A 19,487-nucleotide genomic window follows, 5' to 3' on the forward strand; every position below is an offset into this window, starting at 1 on the left:
CAACCTCAGTGGAACTGTTCAAATCTAGGCTTAAAACACACTTATATTCTAAAGCTTATGAATGACCTATATTTCATGTTGAAGATATCTGTGTATTATTTGTTATTGCAACATCCATTGCAGCCTGGTCATCCTGGAAGGGGGATTATCTCATGTGCGAGCCCTTTTCATGGTTTCTTCATTTTCCTCATGCTGAGGTTTTTGAGTTTTTCCTTTCTCTCATGTTGTCACGAACCAGGACAGGAGTCAGGAATGGAGAACCCAATCGCGTAACGTACTCACAGTTTATTAGGGAGAGGAGGAATGCCCGCACACTCGATCCGGGGATCGATGGTCGCGGAAGTGGATTGAAATCCGAACAAAAGAGTGGTCAAAATCAAACAGATCAGGCCGAAAATAAAACAGGATCAAACACAGGCAAATTCACATAACTAGGCATTTCACACAGAGTTTAACAGGAGTCTTGCAGATGCTCTGACAGCTAATGGCTCAAAGGACCGCGTTTAAGTACTCTCAAGGAGCAATCTGTCAACGCGTTTCAGCCGGTGTCCATGGGCGGGGCCAATTGGGCGCCATGGCAACCGTGACACATTTAGGTTTTAGATCAGGGGATGGTCAAATAATAGTCTGTAGTTTGCAAAAAATGTGTTCTGTGCAGCCCTTTGAGACTTCTTGTTATTAACCGCTATACGAATAAACATGACTTGACTTGACTTGACTTCACATGAGGCTCACCTAGAGTGAGATGACATTATTGACGGCCGTTTTGCGGCTAATGCTGCATTCCAGAAAAGTGGGAAGCGGCAGTTCTCTGAACTCCGACCAGGAAACTATCACTAAAATATCACTCGAGTTGGGAGGTCCCATTCGTAAAGTCGAAGGGAAGATGTGTACCCCGACTTCATCGAGTACTTCTACCTGACGTCATTCCACAAAAAGTAAATGGTAAAACATGATTTACACGATTAGAGTGTGTGCTGTTGACCCTAATTGAGAGTTAGTTTGTGTTACTTATTAGCCCAAATGGCACCCAGTTTGATAGGCGTTTCTAATATTACAACTTATCGTTTCATTGTTATGTTGGTATCATGTTATTACCAGCTTAATTATCGGAAGAAGGGTTTAAGAGACTAAGTCAACCATTAAAAAAATATTTCTACTTTATAATCACAATGATCCAACACTGGTGAGCTCTTTTCTGAACTGGCCCGTGGGCTCCTCAGCATTTCCTAGGAGGTACACTGTGGCCCGTGGGCACCACATTGGAGACCCCTAATGTCTTTTTAGCTGCTGGTTGCGCCATGTTTCCACGTGTAAAATGCGAGCACAACGTCTAAATTGCAAATGTCCGAATCTGCATGTCATGATTACTAACTCTGATCACCTGGAGCAAACATGTGGGCGCCTTCTGATTGGCTGGCACTTCACTCTTAAGCGCGCCGCGCCCATACCTCCTCGTCAGAGTGTACATTTGTAACTCTGTGTGACTCTCCTGATTTCCCGTTCGTCAAAGAACTCTGCTTACCTGTTTCTGCCTGCCTCCGATCCGACCTGTTTCCGTCCCACGCTTCGATCTCCGCTCCAGCCCCGGTAAACTCGACCTGCCTGACTTCCGCACTCTGATTGGCCACTTGATCCGAAGCTATCGCTCCGGCTCCCCTGTTGACGTCTGTCGGCCATCGCGTCTCCCGCAAGCCCTGAACGCTTCCTTAAATAAAGAACTGAAACGAATGCTCTGGGGTTTCCTGGTCTGTTCTGGTCTCCTGATACTGTGGTGGATTGTGAGGTTTTGTTTAAAATTCAAAAGAAGCTGACGTTTAATGGAACAAAATCTTGAGATAGGCGAATAAATCGCATGTTTAATGAAAATCATATTAATGCCGGAATACGATTGTGTTCAAATATTTGAGCAAATTTAAAATGAAATAACATCAAATTGACAGGGATGGTAAAGCCTAGTAATTTAAGTCACGACCAACAGTAGAAAACACAGGTGAGACAGACTATTTGGGCAGGATTACTTTTAATCCAATAATTTTACCCTTTATGTGTCAGGACCAGAACGGAGACAGGACCCACTTGCGTTGCGTTTCTCACAAGTTTTTATTAAAAGGAAGAGAAAGGCCTGCGCCCACGATCCAGTGTTCGCTGGACGCGGGAAGCAAGTCGCTCTGGTACTGGGATTGTGCTCCGAACGCGGAAGTGGATCTTCCGTGGCGAGCGATGGTGGTGTCAGGGACGGAAAAAAGAGGTGGGTAGCCGGGACAGGAGAGCAAAAACGTGGTTGGGGTTGGAAGCGAGTCGTAAACCAGAAAAGGAGAGAAGACGTAGTCGGGGACAAAAAGAGGTCGGAAGCCGGGACGGGAGAGCAGGCGTGGTCAGGATCAAATACAGGTCGAAGCCAGGGATAGACGGGAGCAAAAGTCGGGACAGGTGGGAGTTGAAAAAGGCTTGCCTAGTGTTCACTGAGGTTCACAGACGGACTGACAAAAGGGAACAGACAGGACTGGGTTCAAATACTGATTGGGATCAGTAATCATAACAATGTGGGCACATTTCATGTATTATTTTCAGGTGTTTGAATCCATTTATTCTAAATAATAATAACATTCAATTTTTTATTTTTCATTTAATCTGAAGTGCTTATGTGCTTTGTTTGGAATACTTTATTTAATATTTGTTCATAGAGTAAATAGCTGAAATACATTTTAGATTCTTTGCTTTTTTATATGCCTAAAAAAATCCTTATCAATTTTTCAAAATATAATAAATGCAAAGCCGTTTTCAAAGCTGTTTGAAATCTATTTTCGCAGACGTGCATTTATTCGGGTGGAAAGAGAAGGCAGTGAGCAAAGAAAGCTATTACCCTTTAGCTAAAATTGGCCAACTCCCTACCTCTTAACACCCTCCCCTTCCCTTACTTTATATCCCTCTCGCTCAATCAATGGCCCCCTTTGTCTTTTTGCAGTAAAAATCCGTCCCTAGCCGATTAAATGCTAGGAATTAGTACTCCATTTTAGCCTACTGTGCACACAAACACTCTAAACAGCTTAGGTTGCACGTCAGCAGAGTGTTTATTATTTACCTTTCTGCGCCGTCACCTGTTAGTGTCTAAATTTGACTGTTGCCTCAAATATTGTTTTTGCAAGTTGATCATTTTTTATTTGCTTATATTATTGGACACTTGCAAAGGAGATTGCATAGGACTCCAGTTAGTTTTGACTAACTCGCTGTTGTTCATTGTTTCAACTACTATGCACTGGTTGCATCATTGTCACTATCAGCCAATCATGCTGCTGTACTATGATTTCTACATGCTTTAGGGTGGATCTGCTTTTGTAGCGTAGGAGATTTGATAAAAAGAAAGGGCTCAGGCGAGGGCTTTTAAAAATGGTTGGAATTTCTTATCAGAGGGTTGGGTCCTCTCCTGTTGTCCATGCAAGTTCAAAATCCATTAACGTCCTCTCTCCTTATTTTCAGCTTCTACTAAACTACAGAGCAGAAGTCAATGGAAGGAGACCAAGGATTGACGTGGATGGATGGTGTCATGAGTGCACTGCAGGAAAGAGGTCTAAATATAATGGAAGCTAGAGCTCTTGTTGGTGATAGGAATGAGTGGAGAGGTGTTGTGAAAGGATAGTGGGATGTTTGGATGCGTTCTAGGGGATGGGCAGGGCACCCGTATGATGCGGCAGGGGTAAACCAGTGAAAGCTGTTGGGCCCTGCTGTTGAAAAGAAGAGTGTGTTGTGTCACCCTGACCCGAGTGACATGGCCGCTTTCTGGTGTCCCTTTTCATCTGGAGGGACGAAAGCATGACCAACTGGGGTGCCGAGGTGCCTAACTTGTTTGGGTGTTTGGGCAATTGGGTTGGCCATGGTCCAAAAAAATTTGTGTGTTTTTTAATGCTATTTATTTCCCTTTTATTTTCTTTGTTATTGTATGTGTGTGTCTTGCTGTCGGTCACCCCTCTTGAGGGATATGACCAAGGTAGATAGCTAGATAGAACTAAACTATAAACCTATCACATGTATACTGACAAAGGAACTGAAGTTCTTTTTTTTTATAAATAAATCGATTTAATGGATGACAACAGTAATATTTCAACATTGCTATTTCTTGTAAGGAAGCAAAAAACTTGGCAAACCCTTTATAAAACTATTGAAAATTATACAAAAATGGAAAAAGCAAAAGGTGTGGCATATTTATAGCAAAAAAAAAAAAAAAAAAGAACGCATTGTAAGCAGGTCAGTATAAAACAGGAATGCACCCATCACAAATTGTAAGGTAAAGCCCGTGGTATTTGAATATTATTCACATTGGCAGAGAGGAAGTACATGCCTGGGCCGCTATATAGGAACAACAGTGGTGTAGAAAACTTGCAGAACAATTGTACATGTGATTCCGAGTAATCCTTAAGCGGACGCCAAAGCCGGTCAATTTTCTTAAGGGACTGGATCGTACTTTGTACTTCCTACTACAGCTCAATTCGACATGTTGGCGATCAGATTTGATTCAGGCAAAACATTGCAAAGTGAGAGAGGAAAGTAAAATAGTTTGAGGGTTTTTCTCTAAACGAGCAAGCACGAAAAGCGCCCTCCGCTATTGGCACAAAAACGACAATAACCGTTGAGGTAAAGTGTCCAAGATGGAGCAAAAATGTGAAACAGAAGCTCTCTTTCCCTCTCTTTTTCCTATTATTCCCATGAATGTTCCAGATCATATTGCAAAGGACAGAAGACACAGAAACACGCAGACAGAAAAGCTCGCCGTTTCCATGTTTGACGTCCGAATCCGTCAAGGGGAGTGAATGAGAAGATCGGGCGTTGGGTTTCAACAAAACCAGAAGCAGTGGTGAAGCTGTGTAAGTGAATTATCTTGTCAGTCACAATAAAATTACTCTCTATCCACATCAATGACACTACTCATATAAAACAACATAAAAAGATTCAAAAAACACAGGAGTCTCCTTTAGTTTGGTTAATAAACGGGTGATGCCAGTCGGTGAATCGTTCCTGGGTTATCGTTTGGGTATACAAATCACTCGCTCCTCTTCGTTTGCTGTACTTCTTCACTCACACATTCTGGATGGCACACGATGCATTTGATTGGCTGCTGGCCACTAACTAAGCTTCCCACCTCTTGGATAAGCTAAAAAAAAAAGTAAAACACGACATCAATATGGCGGAGACACGCATATGAGAGGCCGTTTGAGGAGTAAATCATACTTGCTTTCACATATAATATCACACCCTCACACACAGTCATACACATGGCGAAATACTGATATACTCTCTCTCACATATACTATACTCTCACACACACACATACACAGTGCCGTAGACTTTCTTACACGCTACTATACTCCCACACAGACACTACTTTAGGTTCTTACACACAACTATACTCCTTCACACATACTACTATACTCGCATACACACAATACTATGCTTTCACACATGCTACTATACTCTCACTCACACTATTATACTTTTTCACACATTCTTCTACACGCGCATACACACACTACTATGCTTTCACACATGCTACTATAATTTCACTCACACGATTATACTCTCACATACACTAGTATACTCCCCCACACACACTACTATAGACTCTCACACACACTATAATACTCTCACTCACACACCATTAAAATTGCCATTACTATTAAAAATTGACGTGGGAGTGGCTTCCTGTATAATAATGAGAGAGTATAGTAATATTTGTAAGAGAGTATAGTAGTTTGTGTATGAGAGTATGGTAATATTTGTGAGAGAGTATAGTAGTTTGTGTATGAAAGCAAAGTGGTATGTGTGAGAGAGTATAGCAGACCTTGTGAGAGAGTATAGTAGTGTTTGTGCATAAGTATGACTTAGAGGTAAGACTAAGACTCGGGTTCTGGGTTAGGTAGGACCTAAAATGTCAAACATCACGTTTGGGTCAGGCCGGGCCGGGCTTCTCTGTCGCTGCCTTTTTAAAAAACAAAAATCATCCAACCGGCATTGTTCTTATTCTCTCTGCTTCTCTCTTAAAGTGCCGCACTGGACTCTTCAGGGTGTACTGCTGCTGTGGTTAATGGCCCAATTTTCGATCTGTCAAAATGACGGACAGCCTTAAAATTTTGCCGTCAACTCTTAAAAAACTCTGTCAATGATGGAAAGTTCTCGGTTAGTGTAAGCTCTGCTGACACACTAAATAAAAAATGTAAATGTTTATACACTTGCACCGATACTTGGGATTTTGTTACACAAGACAGGCTTTTATCTGTTATTATAAATCACCTCTCCTCCCGAGTCCTCACAAACAAGAAAGAAAGAATTGTGTTTGCTTAGGGTTTGTTGCTGCAGATCAAGTTAATCCATCAGGCTTTAGGCCCAGTCTCACGTCTAGTACGACTGTGTCTGCATGAGGGAATCGTTGTGCATGTGTGAAAGTATAGTTATTGTGATTTTCTTCTTAAAACAGCCTATCAGACACATACACGCACGCACACGTCACGCAAACTCCCATTAGCAAACACACACGTGGCTGCTCTCACACACTTCCCATATAGTCCTGTACTCAAGGTCTTGTGAGGGTGGTGTAAACAGGCTGCTCCCAGTGTGTGGGGCTGTGGGAGGGGGCCACGCTGGAGGGGTCCCCGATGGTGGTGTAAAGAGGCCTCTGTGTCGGCCCCATGTAGGAGAAGGCTGAATACAGCCCCGGGGCCTGACCGGAGTGGGTGTAGTACGCCCCGGGGGCCTGGTGGTCTCCGTATTCAAACTGAGCTCTGGAGGCCAACGAAGGGAAAGCCGAACCGTAGTGAGGGAGGCTGAGCGGGGTGTAGGTGACGTGTGCACCCGAAGAGGGCGACGAAGAGGCCTCCACGTAGTGGCTCCCCGACCCGGATTCGCTTTTGATCTGGGCTTTGTTGTGGTCGGAGGACGTGGGCGAGCCCTGGGGCTGCTGCTTGGAGAGCCAGGCCGAGTGGCTGCTAGCCGCTGCCAGGGCGTAGGCGTAGGAGGCTGAGGTCCCCCCGGCAGCGGCTCCTGCCTGGGGGTGCCCGTTGGGGGGAAGGTACTGGTCAAACTCGTTGACGTCGAAGGGCTCGATGTTGGACATGACTTCGTTGCTGATCTCGCCGATGTCCATCGTGCCGAAATCGATGTGGGGTTTGGATCCCGATGACCCACCGGAAGTCCCTTCGCCCCCGACGCCGAGGGAACCCCTGGAGCCGCCTGGACCTCCGGACCCACCTGCTGCCCCTTCTCGCTTGCTGTCTGACAGTTTGCCCGACTGGAGATCTGTCTTTGGGGTGGTTGGGGGTGTGGGGGGGCTGTGACCTTGACCTGGAAGAGACAGATATGCTTACTAAGCGACACGAAAAGGAATCACATTTCTGTATGTTGATGAAATGAAATGAAATGATCTGCATTTATATAGCGCTTTTCAAGTCAAGACGTCCCAAAGCGCTTTACAGTGTGCTTCACATTTCCCAATAGGCGCTAACCTGCATATTGGGGGTATTAGGGGTTCAGTGTCTTACCCAAGGACACTTCGACATGTAACACGGAGGAGCTGGGATTCGAACTGCAATCTCTTGATCCCCAGACGGGCGCTCTACCTCCTGAGCTAATGCCGCCCCATGTTGACAAAGACTAAAAACCCAAAATCGTCAAATAAACAAACGAGTAATCCCTAATACTTCTTACGTGTAGTGTAATTTTGAGAAATATGCATGATAGTTAACTCTCGGACAAAAAACAACCACTGTGCTAAACAATGTATAAAGACATTTCATATTGGAGCTGCACCTAACAATGATTTTTTTATGAATCGGTCGATTATTTTTTCAATTAATCCATGAATCTGACTTTTTTCTATAAGATATTTTTAATTTCTTTCTTTTTATTCAAATATTGATGGTTTGGACGTATAGAGAAGAGTGCACAGAACAACAGAATATTCTATAATAGAAAAAAAAACAAGCAAGCAAAAAGCTTAAAAATAAGCTTTTCACAAGCAAATATATGGGATACTTTTCTTTGATAAAAACGCTCTTGAGGCGCCCTCTGCCGAACCAAAGTGCTACTACAAGCATGTGCTCTCAACTCCACTCTTATTTGCATCGATTTGACGCGCGTTGGCTTATAAATCACACGACTCAACAAATCGATGATAAAATCCGTTGCCATCGCATTTAATCATCGTTTATAATCGATCATATCGATTTGTTGTTGCAGTCCTATTTATATTCGAGATCATAGTATCACAACAGAATGATTATGTAAAAATTAGCTCGTATGGCAGGGGTCACCAACCTTTTTAAAGCTGAGAGCTGCTTTTCGTTAACTGATTGCAGTGAATGGCTACCATTTCAATATCCATCCATCCATCCATTTTTTGTGTTGTTATCCTCAATAGGGTCACGGGGATGCTGGAGCCTATCCCAGCTATCTTTGGGCAGTGGGTAGGGGACATTCTGAACTGGTTGCCATTTTAAAATAACAACTTATGTTATTACTACATCATTACCAGGTTTTATTATTCAGAAGTTAAGTCTACCACTAAAAACTTCATATGAGTTACAAATCAAATTTACTAGATGATTGCAAAGACCCATCACTAGTCAGCTATTTTCAGAACATGTCTCTGGCTACTCAGGCACCATTTTGTATGGTATATAAGTACTCTATATTAAACATGTTATTTTTAACATATCTTGCAGTGCTGTTTTTACATGAGAGTCAAATTAAAAAGTCAAATGAAATTCCCCGTAATATCTTGCTTTGGCCATTCTGACAAATTAGGTTATTTAAAAAAAACCTGTGACATAAGAGTTCATCGGGAATGTTTACAAAATTGGCAAACATTGCTTGATTAGACATCCACTTCATTTTTGATTTCATCAGGAATATTCAAACACTAACAACGACTGCTGTCATATTTTCCCCATTTACTTAGTGAATTTACGATCTTTGCAAGCAACCTATTGTGACCAACACAGCAATACAACTACCTTTCACTTGGTGGCAGTAGCTGCAGTGTGCATTCAACAAGAAGTGCTTTAAACCAATACATTTGATTTTTTTATTCCCAATATTTATTGAAATATACTAGAGAATAACTCTTAAAAGAACAGTGTCTACTATTGGACCACTTGATGTTGCTGTATTGTGTTGTGCAATGGATACAAGTGCTACTAAGCACAAAGAAGATTACAAACTACGGAGGCTCCAAGTGACCGAACCACATAATTATCTTCTCATTTTTTAGTTGACGGTAACTGTAGCAGCAACTTGGTGGACAATCATGTCAACTCCCCCTGGGTGAGCCTCATATTATGAAAAATAAATACAAATTACTTGACCTATGATTATGTAAAAAAACAAACAAAAAACAAAACAAACAAAACAAACAATATCCCTTTAACGCACAAATGCAAAAACAAAACAAAAGCCAGTCAGATATTATATTTTCAAACTTAATTCTTCAACTCTGGTTATGAGAATAGATTATCATTAAATAAAAACACAATCTTTCAACTAATGAGACTTTAGGGCCACTCATGGCCACCGTACTTGCGGAAGTGGTTCGATAATCTTTAATTTTGAAGTTTGTATATACAATGTACGATAACCTTCTAAATGTGTTCTAAAAAAAGAAACAAAAAAAAAGACGAATGTGGCTTCCTAGAGATTTTTAGTAAAAGATGGGGGGAAGGAAATATATATCTATTGTTTCATTGATGTTTTTATCCAGATAAGAGCTTCACGTGCTGTATGGATTTTGGAACCTTCCCAGCCGCTGCTGCCATCTCTTGGCTTAGGTTATCATTGCAGCCATCATTGCGCATGCGTTTCTTAGACGCACTCGAACAAACTCATCTTATTTTATCTTTTTGGGTTTTTTGTTGTTGTTGTCTGTTTTTTGGACCGCTATGGTTCTTTCAAGATTTAGGGTTGTTGACCCGTTTCCTATCCCCTTTCCCTGGCATTTGTCTCCGCCCCTCCCCCGTGCCCTCACCCCATGGCGTGCCACCTACTTGCAGAGTGGTGGTGATGATGGTGATGGTGGTGCATTTCACCCAAAGGTGACCCTGCACCACCATTGTGCTCCAAATGCAAGCTCTTGTAGTGCGACTGGGAGTGGCTGGCCTCGCCCTCGCCCGGGCTGTCCGTCTCATTAGCGGGCGTCAGCTTGCCGTTCTTGCGTCTCCGGGGCTGGTACTTGTACTCCGGGTAGTCCTTCTTGTGCTGTTTCCTCAGCCTCTCCGCCTCCTCGATGAATGGCCTCTTGTCGCTCTCGTTGAGCAGCCTGCAGAGAGGAGAACAAGGAGCGGTTTTGACTCCCCTAAAGTCAAGGTGGAAGTTAAAATATGCGTAAATAGCGCGCGTTGGCGCCGTGCGTAAATCGAGACGCGCGCGTAATTGGTTGCTCAAATGACTTGTAGCGCAAATTAAACAGGCGAGGACAAACAACGCGCTTTAGTTGCTGTTTCACTTTTGCGATCCGGTTTATAATTTCCCTCATTTTAGCGAAAATTACACAGGAAGCAAAGTGTTACTCTATGCGTACTGTGTTGTTTTTTTCATACAAACCTCCAAAGTTTTCCGAGGGTCTTGCTGAGCTCCGCGTTGTGCAGGTGGGGGTACTGGTCAGCCAGCTTCCTCCTGGCTGCCTGGGCCCAAACCATGAAGGCGTTCATGGGTCGCTTTACATGCGGTTTTGCTTTGTTTCCGTTGTTAACGCGCACCGGCATGGGCACCAAGGTCCAGTCGTAGCCGTCCAGAACCTGGCTCACCGCTTCCCGGATCCCGATAGGGAATCGATCGTCGTCGTCTTCTGACTTGACCGTGGATCTGTCGTCCCCTGAACCGTCAGCCACGCACAGCGCGGTCAGCTGAGGCGAAGGCCCGGTCAGAGGTGAGTCATGACCGGGTGGAGCTCCCGTATGGCTCGGAGAGAGCGAGTGTGCGTCGTCCGAACCTCCCGGGCTAAGCTCCGCTTCGGACATGCTGTGCTCCTCTCCGGACATTTCCCCACGTTATTAACCAAAATGTGAAATTTGCTTGAGAAGAGTTTTCAAAGAATGGGTAACTTTTGCGAGCAGTGATGACTTTCTTTCTTTTCTTGATGTTTTTAATTCAAAGCCATAGTGGTGCGTAAAAGTGGCTGGATCCTTTTTTACGCATTGAAATCTGCAACGTACACCTGTGAGGAAGCATACAATAAACTAGTTTTAATACAATAATGTTTTACTCGCAAACGTCTTTCTTTTTAAAATATCCAATTTAAAGCCATAGCAGTGCGTAAAAGTGGCTGGATCTTTTTTTACGCACAACGCACGCCCACAGAAAAACATACAATAAACTAGTTTTAAAACAATTATGTTTTACTTACACATTTTGATAGTAAAACATAGATAAATTGTCTTTCACAAACGGTTAAGAAATTACTTGACGAACCTTACAGAGCTTTGTGTATCAAGAGAGCTCGGAAAATTGTAAAGGACATTTCCACCCCGGACGTTATTTGTTTGAGCTGTTTTCCTCGGGTAGACGATTTAGGACCATAAAGTTTCGAACTAAAGAGATTGAAAAAACAGCTTTTTATCTATTAGGTGACAATCACCCGCAATGCTGTAAAATGCTTAAACGGGAATATGCGATATTGCCAACGGATGATTCAGTTCTGCCATTTTATTAGTTCATTTTTATTCGATATTACTTATTCTATACTATTTCGCTTAACTTGTTATCTTAATTGCGTTATTTTAGCTCGTAAATGCTCTTGTAGGATAGGACTTTTTAATTCCGTTGTGCGTTTCACATGCTACACAGACGATACAATATATTCTAAAATGCCCTTTACATCATAATTGCGTAGAAATAATAAAATAAAAAAACGAACTGATTAAAACAAAACGAGTCATTGACTGTAATTATTTTTTTTAAATTACATAACTTACCAGTAGAGACGCGCAGTGGTCCAACATGGGAGTGCGTGTGGCTGGCCGTGGTAGCGATGAATGGTTGCTCTGTGTGGCGACACCGGAGCTTAAAGAGCGCCTTGTGAGAAGGACTGCAAGAGGGAAAGGAAAAAAAAGAGAAGAGGGGGTGCAGGGGGGGGGGGAGATTGAAAGTGGAAAACATTCCCGGAGAGGCAGCATTCCAGCACAGGGACCGAGCCCCGCCCAACGGCGCGCGACCTGCCGCTCCCATTGGCTCTCGCCCCGCCCCCTCACCCTCCCATTGGACCAGAGCAAGATGGCGTTAACGCCCGGTGGCCCGTGCGCGCGCCGTTGGCCACCGCCGCCGTTTGCGCCGGAGAAGAGGTGAGATGTTAGAAACGAATTGACAGTGAGCCCTTTTAGTGGATGGAGAAGGCTAGCTTTGTTGCAAGCGCCGACACGCTACATGAAAACAAATAAACAATCATCCGCTGACTTATTACATCTTGCGGCCGCATTAAATCAGAAAAAGGGGGTAGGGGGAGACTCGGGTGCAATATAAACAGTCCAAATTGGCGGAGCTCTCCGGTTTGATTGGGTGTCATGCAGGAAATGTTTAGTTACGACTCATGGGAGTCAAATATTGAAGGGAGGGAAATGGGTCAGACAGGTAGGGCAGGGCTAAAGTCACATAGCAAAAAAGGCTAATCATCTTTGCATACCGTTGTCCTAAACTTGAATACGTTTTAGTACACTGTACTGTATTCATCTTTCATACATAATGAAATATTTGTTATTGTCAAGTGAAAACACACATCAAATAAGATAAAAACCATATGCTCATTGAGAGTCAAAACTGTACTCTTTAAGTGTCAAATTAACACTACGATTTGAAATGAAATGAAACGAAATGATCTGCATTTTATATAGCGCTTTTCAAGTCAAGACTTCCCAAAGCGCTTTACAGTGTGCTTCACATTTCCCAATAGCGGCCGTGCAGCCATGTAAGGCGCTAACCTGCTTATTGGGGGCATTAGGGGTTCAGTGTCTTACCCAAGGACACTTTGACATGTAACACGGAGGAGCCGGGATTCGAACTGCGATCTCTACCTGCCGGCCCTATTAAGTGCATTGACTGTAAATTAAACAGTGTATATAATTGAACACTTGTAGGACCCTATGTTCACCCGAGTATATTGTTCAAAGTTTACTCTTTAAGTGTTGGAGTAATACTATTATAAGTACACTTAAATACTATTAAAATAATACTTGGATGATGAACTCTACCTAACTTATTCTATTATAAGTACACGTAAAATAACTAGAGCATTTAATTAAACACTTGTAGGACCATATTTTCACAGGGGTAAAATTATAAGTTTACTCGTTACGTGTTAGAGTAATACAATACAAGTACACTTAAATTAATACTTAGAGGATTAACACTATAGTCAAGTCAAGTCATGTTTATTTGTATAGCCCTTAATCACAAGGAGTCTCAAAGAGCTTGTTGTTTTGTTTTTCAGTACTATGCTTTATCATTCAGCCCGCTTTGTAACGTTATAGAGCATAATATTTTATTAAACTTTCATTTTTTTCGTTTCAAAACAATTCAGGTTACTTATACAAGCCTTAAACATACTCGTATAAACCTTAAACATACATTCCATACAAAATATAGCACTGAGGCAACTCACGTGTAAATTCAACTTACGAAAGATGGTCCGAAATCTCATTCGTAAGTAGGGTAGGGTCTGTATTTAAATAAAGAAATTCCAATTAACGAGCTTCATGGACAAAAAAAAATATATCTTGTAATTATATTTACACCAGTGAACGTATAACCCTTCTTTTCACAGAGTATTAAATTATCCCTGGTAATTTTGATGTGAATTTTTTTTTGTCATTTTTCAAAAACGTACTCAATTCAGTGACACTAGAAAGTGTTAGTTTGTCGTCCACAGATTTTGAAATGACATTTAAAAGCTGTTTTTAAAGGTTCTAGAAGCCTAATCTTATTTTTGTGTGTTCATTGCGACAAATACCTCTTTTATTTTAAAAGTCTGTAAGTGTTAGGTGAATCCTATTATAACTACACTTAAAATAACCACCGTTAAATTAAACTCTCAACACTTCAGTACTTTAGTGAACATATGGTCCTTTTTACAGAGGGTAAAATTAACACTGGTGATTTTACTGTGCAGTTTTGACAAACATAAATGGGACACCCCCCCTCCCTTAAGAAATTGAACTACAAAAAGAAAAATAGATTTTTATCATTTTTACTTGACAGTGATGAATCATTGCTTCGTTTTGCAGCATGATTCGCTGCTTAATTCCAAACCACACAGCAAAATCATACTATGTTTGTCGTCCATACCCAAGTGTTGGTTTCACACTTTTGTAGTGTTTTTTGTTCCAAGGATCTCAGCAGCCTAATCTTATGTGTTTTTTAGTGCAAGAAATTAGTAACACTTTGAAAAGTTCTAAATTAACAAAAAAATAGGTGAAGTTACATATTAGGTCTAGTTTTGATCTATCTTGGATTTTATATCATTACTGTCACGAGAACAACAAAATTGTGTATATTTTTCCCAGTAAGATGAAAATAAAAACACAATTATTCCCTCCAACTGAATTTTGGACATGTATACCTTCAAACAACGATACACTTGATATTTACAGATTAAGGAAACTTATTAAATAACTCCTGAAACAACCAGGGCCAATTTAAAAAACAAACAACTAAAAAATAAACTAATGACGCTTGAAAAAAACTATTTGGGGACTATTTGAAACACAATAGACTAGAATAGAATAGAATAGAATAGATAAGAATAGAATAGAATAAAATAGAATAGAATACAATTCCCTTTGTCTTTATACAATAACACAACAAAATTGGAGAGCCTTCCCATTCTGTTACAGTTAAAGCAAAATAGAAAATAAAAAATGTGCAAACGGATAAAAAAAAATAAGATAAAATAATATATGGTCCTTTAATGATATATTCAATACATGTGTGCATATTCGCAGTGCCAGTAGTACATTGCATTATGCCCAAGAATGAAGTAGATGGGAGTTCAAGGTTGAAAGGGCTCTTGTAAAGAAGCTACTCGGATAGTTAACAAGAAATTAAACGATTTGCTCTTTAAGTAACTCTTAAATAACTCATCCAGGGACGATTTCGAGAATAAAAGAAACTAAAGTACAAAAATCCTGTGGTAATTTGTTTATATACAGTTCTAATATGTTTGAACATATATTGATCTATGTATTTGGAGATTTAATTCCACCTTTTTAAACCATATTCTGGTTTGTCATGTCGGCACACTATTTATAATTCTGTTTTCACAAGACGAGCTCATCAATAATGGCTCATTGTGATTTACTAAATCGAATAAAACGAATGTGTCCTCACAAATATCTCCTTTAATGTTTGTTGATGATCTCCCCAGGTCAAAGAAACGCAAACTATTGACTCACTTGTTCATTCCCAGACAGACTCTGCGGTTGTTTAAAGCGAACAGTTAAGAAGCGACCATTGAAAAGAAAGAACAAGCGCACATTCATATGTTTGTCAACCGGGGGATTTTTTCGTCCCTCCTTTTCCCCTAGTTGGACTTTTAATTCAAGCGTTCCTCTTCCTGCGAGCAAAGCGCAACTGATGCGCCACGTCTCGCTTTGCGGCAATGCGCAAAGGCCGCAATTCGCGCGTGCGCAACACGCGCGCGGAACAGCATGGCAACAATGACGCCAGTGTCCCCGATGGCTCTCGCTCGTCTCTCTTTGCTCTCTTTGTCCGCATCTCAGGTGAATTGTAGCCATGTGATCAAACGCCCAAGCCTCTATCCATTAACCCTCGTAAATGAAAAAAATGGGGAACAAAAAGAAGTTTTGTGCTGCAAACATGAAGAGAGGAAAGGAGGGGAAAAAATGATAACAGAGAGCGATGTGTGCGTCCTTTCTCCCCTTATGTCCGAGCATTGACACTGGTCGCGCACATTGAGAAATTCCTCCTCAGTGAGAATGGATCGAGCTCCTGCCTGCTCTCTGCATTTGATATATTTCTTTTCCACACTCGCCTTACTGGATTTATGAGGGGGTGAAGGTGCTTGGTGAGGGAGGGAAGGGGGTGAGAAAAAAAGAAAGGGGAGGGGGGTTACCTCCAGGCTGCACCCCGCTGATGGAGCCGTCGTACCAGGCCTGGAAGTGAGTGTATTAATTTTTCGTTGTGTGAGTGTGCGTAAAAGTGCTTGCTATTTAAATTGGCGCAATGCGCGAGGGAGGAAGCTGCGGTTTTGCGCAGAAAAGTTGACTTAATGCACTTGGATGTGCACGACCCCCAGGGAGCCAAATGCCGCTCTGTGCGCGATGTAATTACACTCGTCAACCAAGTGCGAGTTATTTATTTGGGCGCTTTATATTCCATGCAAAAATGTACTATTCATTTGTATAGTCCTTGATTTTAAGGGCCATCACCATCCTAAACAAGCGTAAAACTGTGAAAAAATATATTTGCGGCTTATTTATTTATATCACTGTTGTTACGATGCACTATTCTTTCATTGCATTATTATTATAAGTCAAGTCGTATTTATTTGTATAGCCCTAAATCTTAAGGGTCCATTTGCACCCTAAACAAGAACATAAAACTGTGAAAATACATATTTAGTTTTTGTTGTTGTTGCTCCTAAATTTTATTGCAATACTTTGCATTGCACTGTTGTTAAGAAACACTATAATTTTGTTGCACTATTATTATAAGCATAGTGGTATTTGTTTGTATAGCCCTTAATCTTAAAGTCCATCACCACCCTAAACAAGCGCACAAAACTGTGAATATATATATTTGCAGCTTATTTAGGATTTGTCTGTTGCTGCTAAATGTTATTGCAATACTTTTTATTGCACTGTTGTTACGATGCACTATTCTTTCATTGCACTATTATTATAATTCAAGTCGTATTTAATTGTATAGCCCTAAATCTTAAGGGTTCATTTGCATCCTAAAAAATAACACAAAACTTTGAAAATATATATTTGCGGCTTTTTTAGTTTTTGTTGTTGTTGCTTTTCATCACACTGTTTTTATGAAACACTATTATTTCGTAGCACTATTATTATAAGCCTAGTTGTATTTGTTAGTATAGCCCTTAATATTAAAGGCCATCACCACCCTGAACAAGCACGAAAAACTGTAAAAATATATATTTTTCGACTCATTTATAGGATTTTCTATTTTTGCTGATGAATGTTATTGCACTACTTCTTTCTTATGATGCACTATTCTTTCTTTGCACTATTATCATAACGCATAGGCCAGCCTCTAAGCACTACTTTGTTAATATTTTGCCTGTTTTATCTAGTTTTATACCGTTTTTTTCCATATTTTTCTGTGGCATGTCTAATTGTGTTGCATGAAATGTTTCACAACGTTATTATCAATAAAGAGGACTCCATTTAATTCTGTAATCACAGAAAGTCACATAGGTCTGTGCAGACCAGAAAACAAACCCCATTTCATAATATACAAATGTAAATTATAAAAAAAATGTTTTTTTTTTCGAAATAAACAACAACATTTTCATGAGAAATTGTCATCAATAGCAAGGTTTTGATGTTTTTATCCCTCCCCCCAGAATAAATTTTCTCCGAAGTTAGCCCCAAACTGAAGCAAATTAATCATGCTTAAAAATATTTATCGAATCATCCCCTTTTATAACGTTTAATTTAAATGTACAATTATGCAAATCGAAATAAATGTTTTTTCTCATTCCTGGCGCATATAGGATCGGTTGAAAAGGCCTGAAGCCTTCGAGTTCTCTAAATTGAAATGGGCTCACGGCACAGAAGCGACGAGGACAAAAATAATACGCGTTGCAAAATCCGTTGATAAAATGTTCAGCGGTTTGTTTTCCTTCGCCTGCAGGTTGTTCTCATGCTCGATCCGCAACACAGGCCTTCTTCATTCCCCCATGTAGCGTTGAAATTTACTTGAATTTACACACCGCAACTGCCCTTTTCTGTAAATTTTTGAGTTTAAGAAAGGATTTCTTTCATGGGCCTTGGAGGTTAAAGGAATGAGTTAATTAATACGCGGTTATAACCAGAAATGACTTTCTTTTTTGCAAGAAAATGATCATTTTTGTTACTCAAAGATATATTGATGTAGTTCAATTTGCAACTACGGTATAGGCCAAACAAATAATTCGATAAATAATAATGATAAATTAAATCCATACAAAATAACCACCAACTCAGAACATGAAAAAAATTAACATGACTGTACCTAGACACAATAAACTGCTCTTAAAATAATCAGAATTAGAATCGTCTTTGTTGTCATTGATAACGTAACCAAAATTGTTTGCAACTAGATTAGACATGGTACTCCAGGATACGCACGTAATAAAGAGATAAATAAGATAAAAAGAATATCAGGTAATAGACAGAATAGTTACAAGACTGGCATTAATTGTACGGCCAGAGTTGTAATGATTGCGAAATGAAAAATACTGCAATAAATAAGAAGAAAACCACTTTTTCTATACAACAAAAACAAAATCAGGAAAAAGTAACATAAAAAAATGTAATTATTTAATTTATTGCCAGGAATTGATTATGTTTTAAAGCTATCGGGGAAAAATACTTAACACGTTAGTTCAGCCTGCTTGATAAATGTGTTAACACATTATTAATAGCCCCCAAATTTATGGAATTTATATGAATTTACCTGTCATGACGCAAATAACCTGAGAAGAAACAGAATACGATGTAAGGCTCTTTTGAAGCCGAGAGCTGAATTTTTGTTACTGGTTAGCATGAAGGGCTTCTAGTTTATTACTATGTTGTTATTATGTTTTTACTGGTTGTTACCAGTATGTAATTATTGAAAATACGGTTAAAACAGTCAACCATCAAAACATCTATTTTATATAAGAGCACTGAGTGTTTGAGATTTATAAATTATAGACTAACTTTTGAAAGAATTCATCATGTATTTAAAGACACTGATCAGGTCATAGATTTCTTGTGGCAATTACAAATCAAACGACCTAGAAAATCCCAATGACACATCACTGGTGAGCTATTATCAGACCCTTCTCAGGTGTCCTGAAGGGGCTACTACGTTGGTGACCCCGATTTGGGAACCGACAACTAAAATCAACGTGGTGTGTAAAATACTCTGAGACTGGAATCAAATAAACTGAACTAAACTAAACTAAACTAAACTAAACTAAACTAAACTAAACTAAACCCCCCAGATTATAGTAGTTTATTCATTTTCCAAAGAACTTAACCTTTCTAGGGGTCACCCTGGACACAGGGTACACACATTACAATAATTCACTCATATAACCATGCCTAGGGACAATTTGGGGTCCCCAATCCACCTGCATGTTTTTGGAATGTGGAAGGAAACCTGAGTGCCTGGGGAAAACCCAGTCAGGCGTGGGGAGTACATGCAAACTCCGCACAGGGAGGTCTGCAGCTGAAATTGAACCCTTAGAATGGGTGAGGCGGATGTTTTAATATATAGAATTGTAT

The 19,487-nt window shown here is 40.5% G+C and overlaps 1 protein-coding gene across 1 annotated transcript; it reads right to left on the reverse strand.

Moving 5' to 3' along the window:
- Nucleotides 1–4,045: 4,045 nt before the first annotated feature.
- LOC148360687 (transcription factor Sox-10-like) lies at nt 4,046–12,102 on the reverse strand. Its single transcript, XM_088341583.1, has 4 exons — nt 11,955–12,102; nt 10,585–11,197; nt 10,029–10,300; nt 4,046–7,332 (listed from the first exon to the last, which is right to left on the reverse strand). Exons 2-4 carry the CDS (start codon nt 11,019–11,021, stop codon nt 6,566–6,568), a joined length of 1,476 nt encoding a protein of 491 aa, XP_088197709.1. The 5' UTR covers nt 11,022–11,197; nt 11,955–12,102; the 3' UTR covers nt 4,046–6,565.
- Nucleotides 12,103–19,487: the final 7,385 nt, after the last annotated feature.

The sequence above is a fragment of the Urocampus carinirostris genome, chromosome 8 (genome assembly GCF_059441175.1).
Source record: "Urocampus carinirostris isolate Australia breed hairy pipefish chromosome 8, RoL_Ucar_1.0, whole genome shotgun sequence".
In the NCBI taxonomy this organism is placed as follows: Eukaryota; Metazoa; Chordata; class Actinopteri; order Syngnathiformes; family Syngnathidae; genus Urocampus; species Urocampus carinirostris.

Excerpts from the sequence above, each read along its gene's own strand:
- LOC148360687 (XM_088341583.1), bottom strand. The coding sequence starts at position 11,021 with ATGTCCGGAGAGGAGCACAGCATGTCCGAAGCGGAGCTTAGCCCGGGA. Across the intron at positions 10,301-10,584 it reads ACCCTCGGAAAACTTTGGAG|GCTGCTCAACGAGAGCGACA; the intron begins GTTTGTATGAAA and ends TCCTCTCTGCAG. Across the intron at positions 7,333-10,028 it reads TCATCACCACCACTCTGCAA|GTCAAGGTCACAGCCCCCCC; the intron begins GTAGGTGGCACG and ends TGTCTCTTCCAG.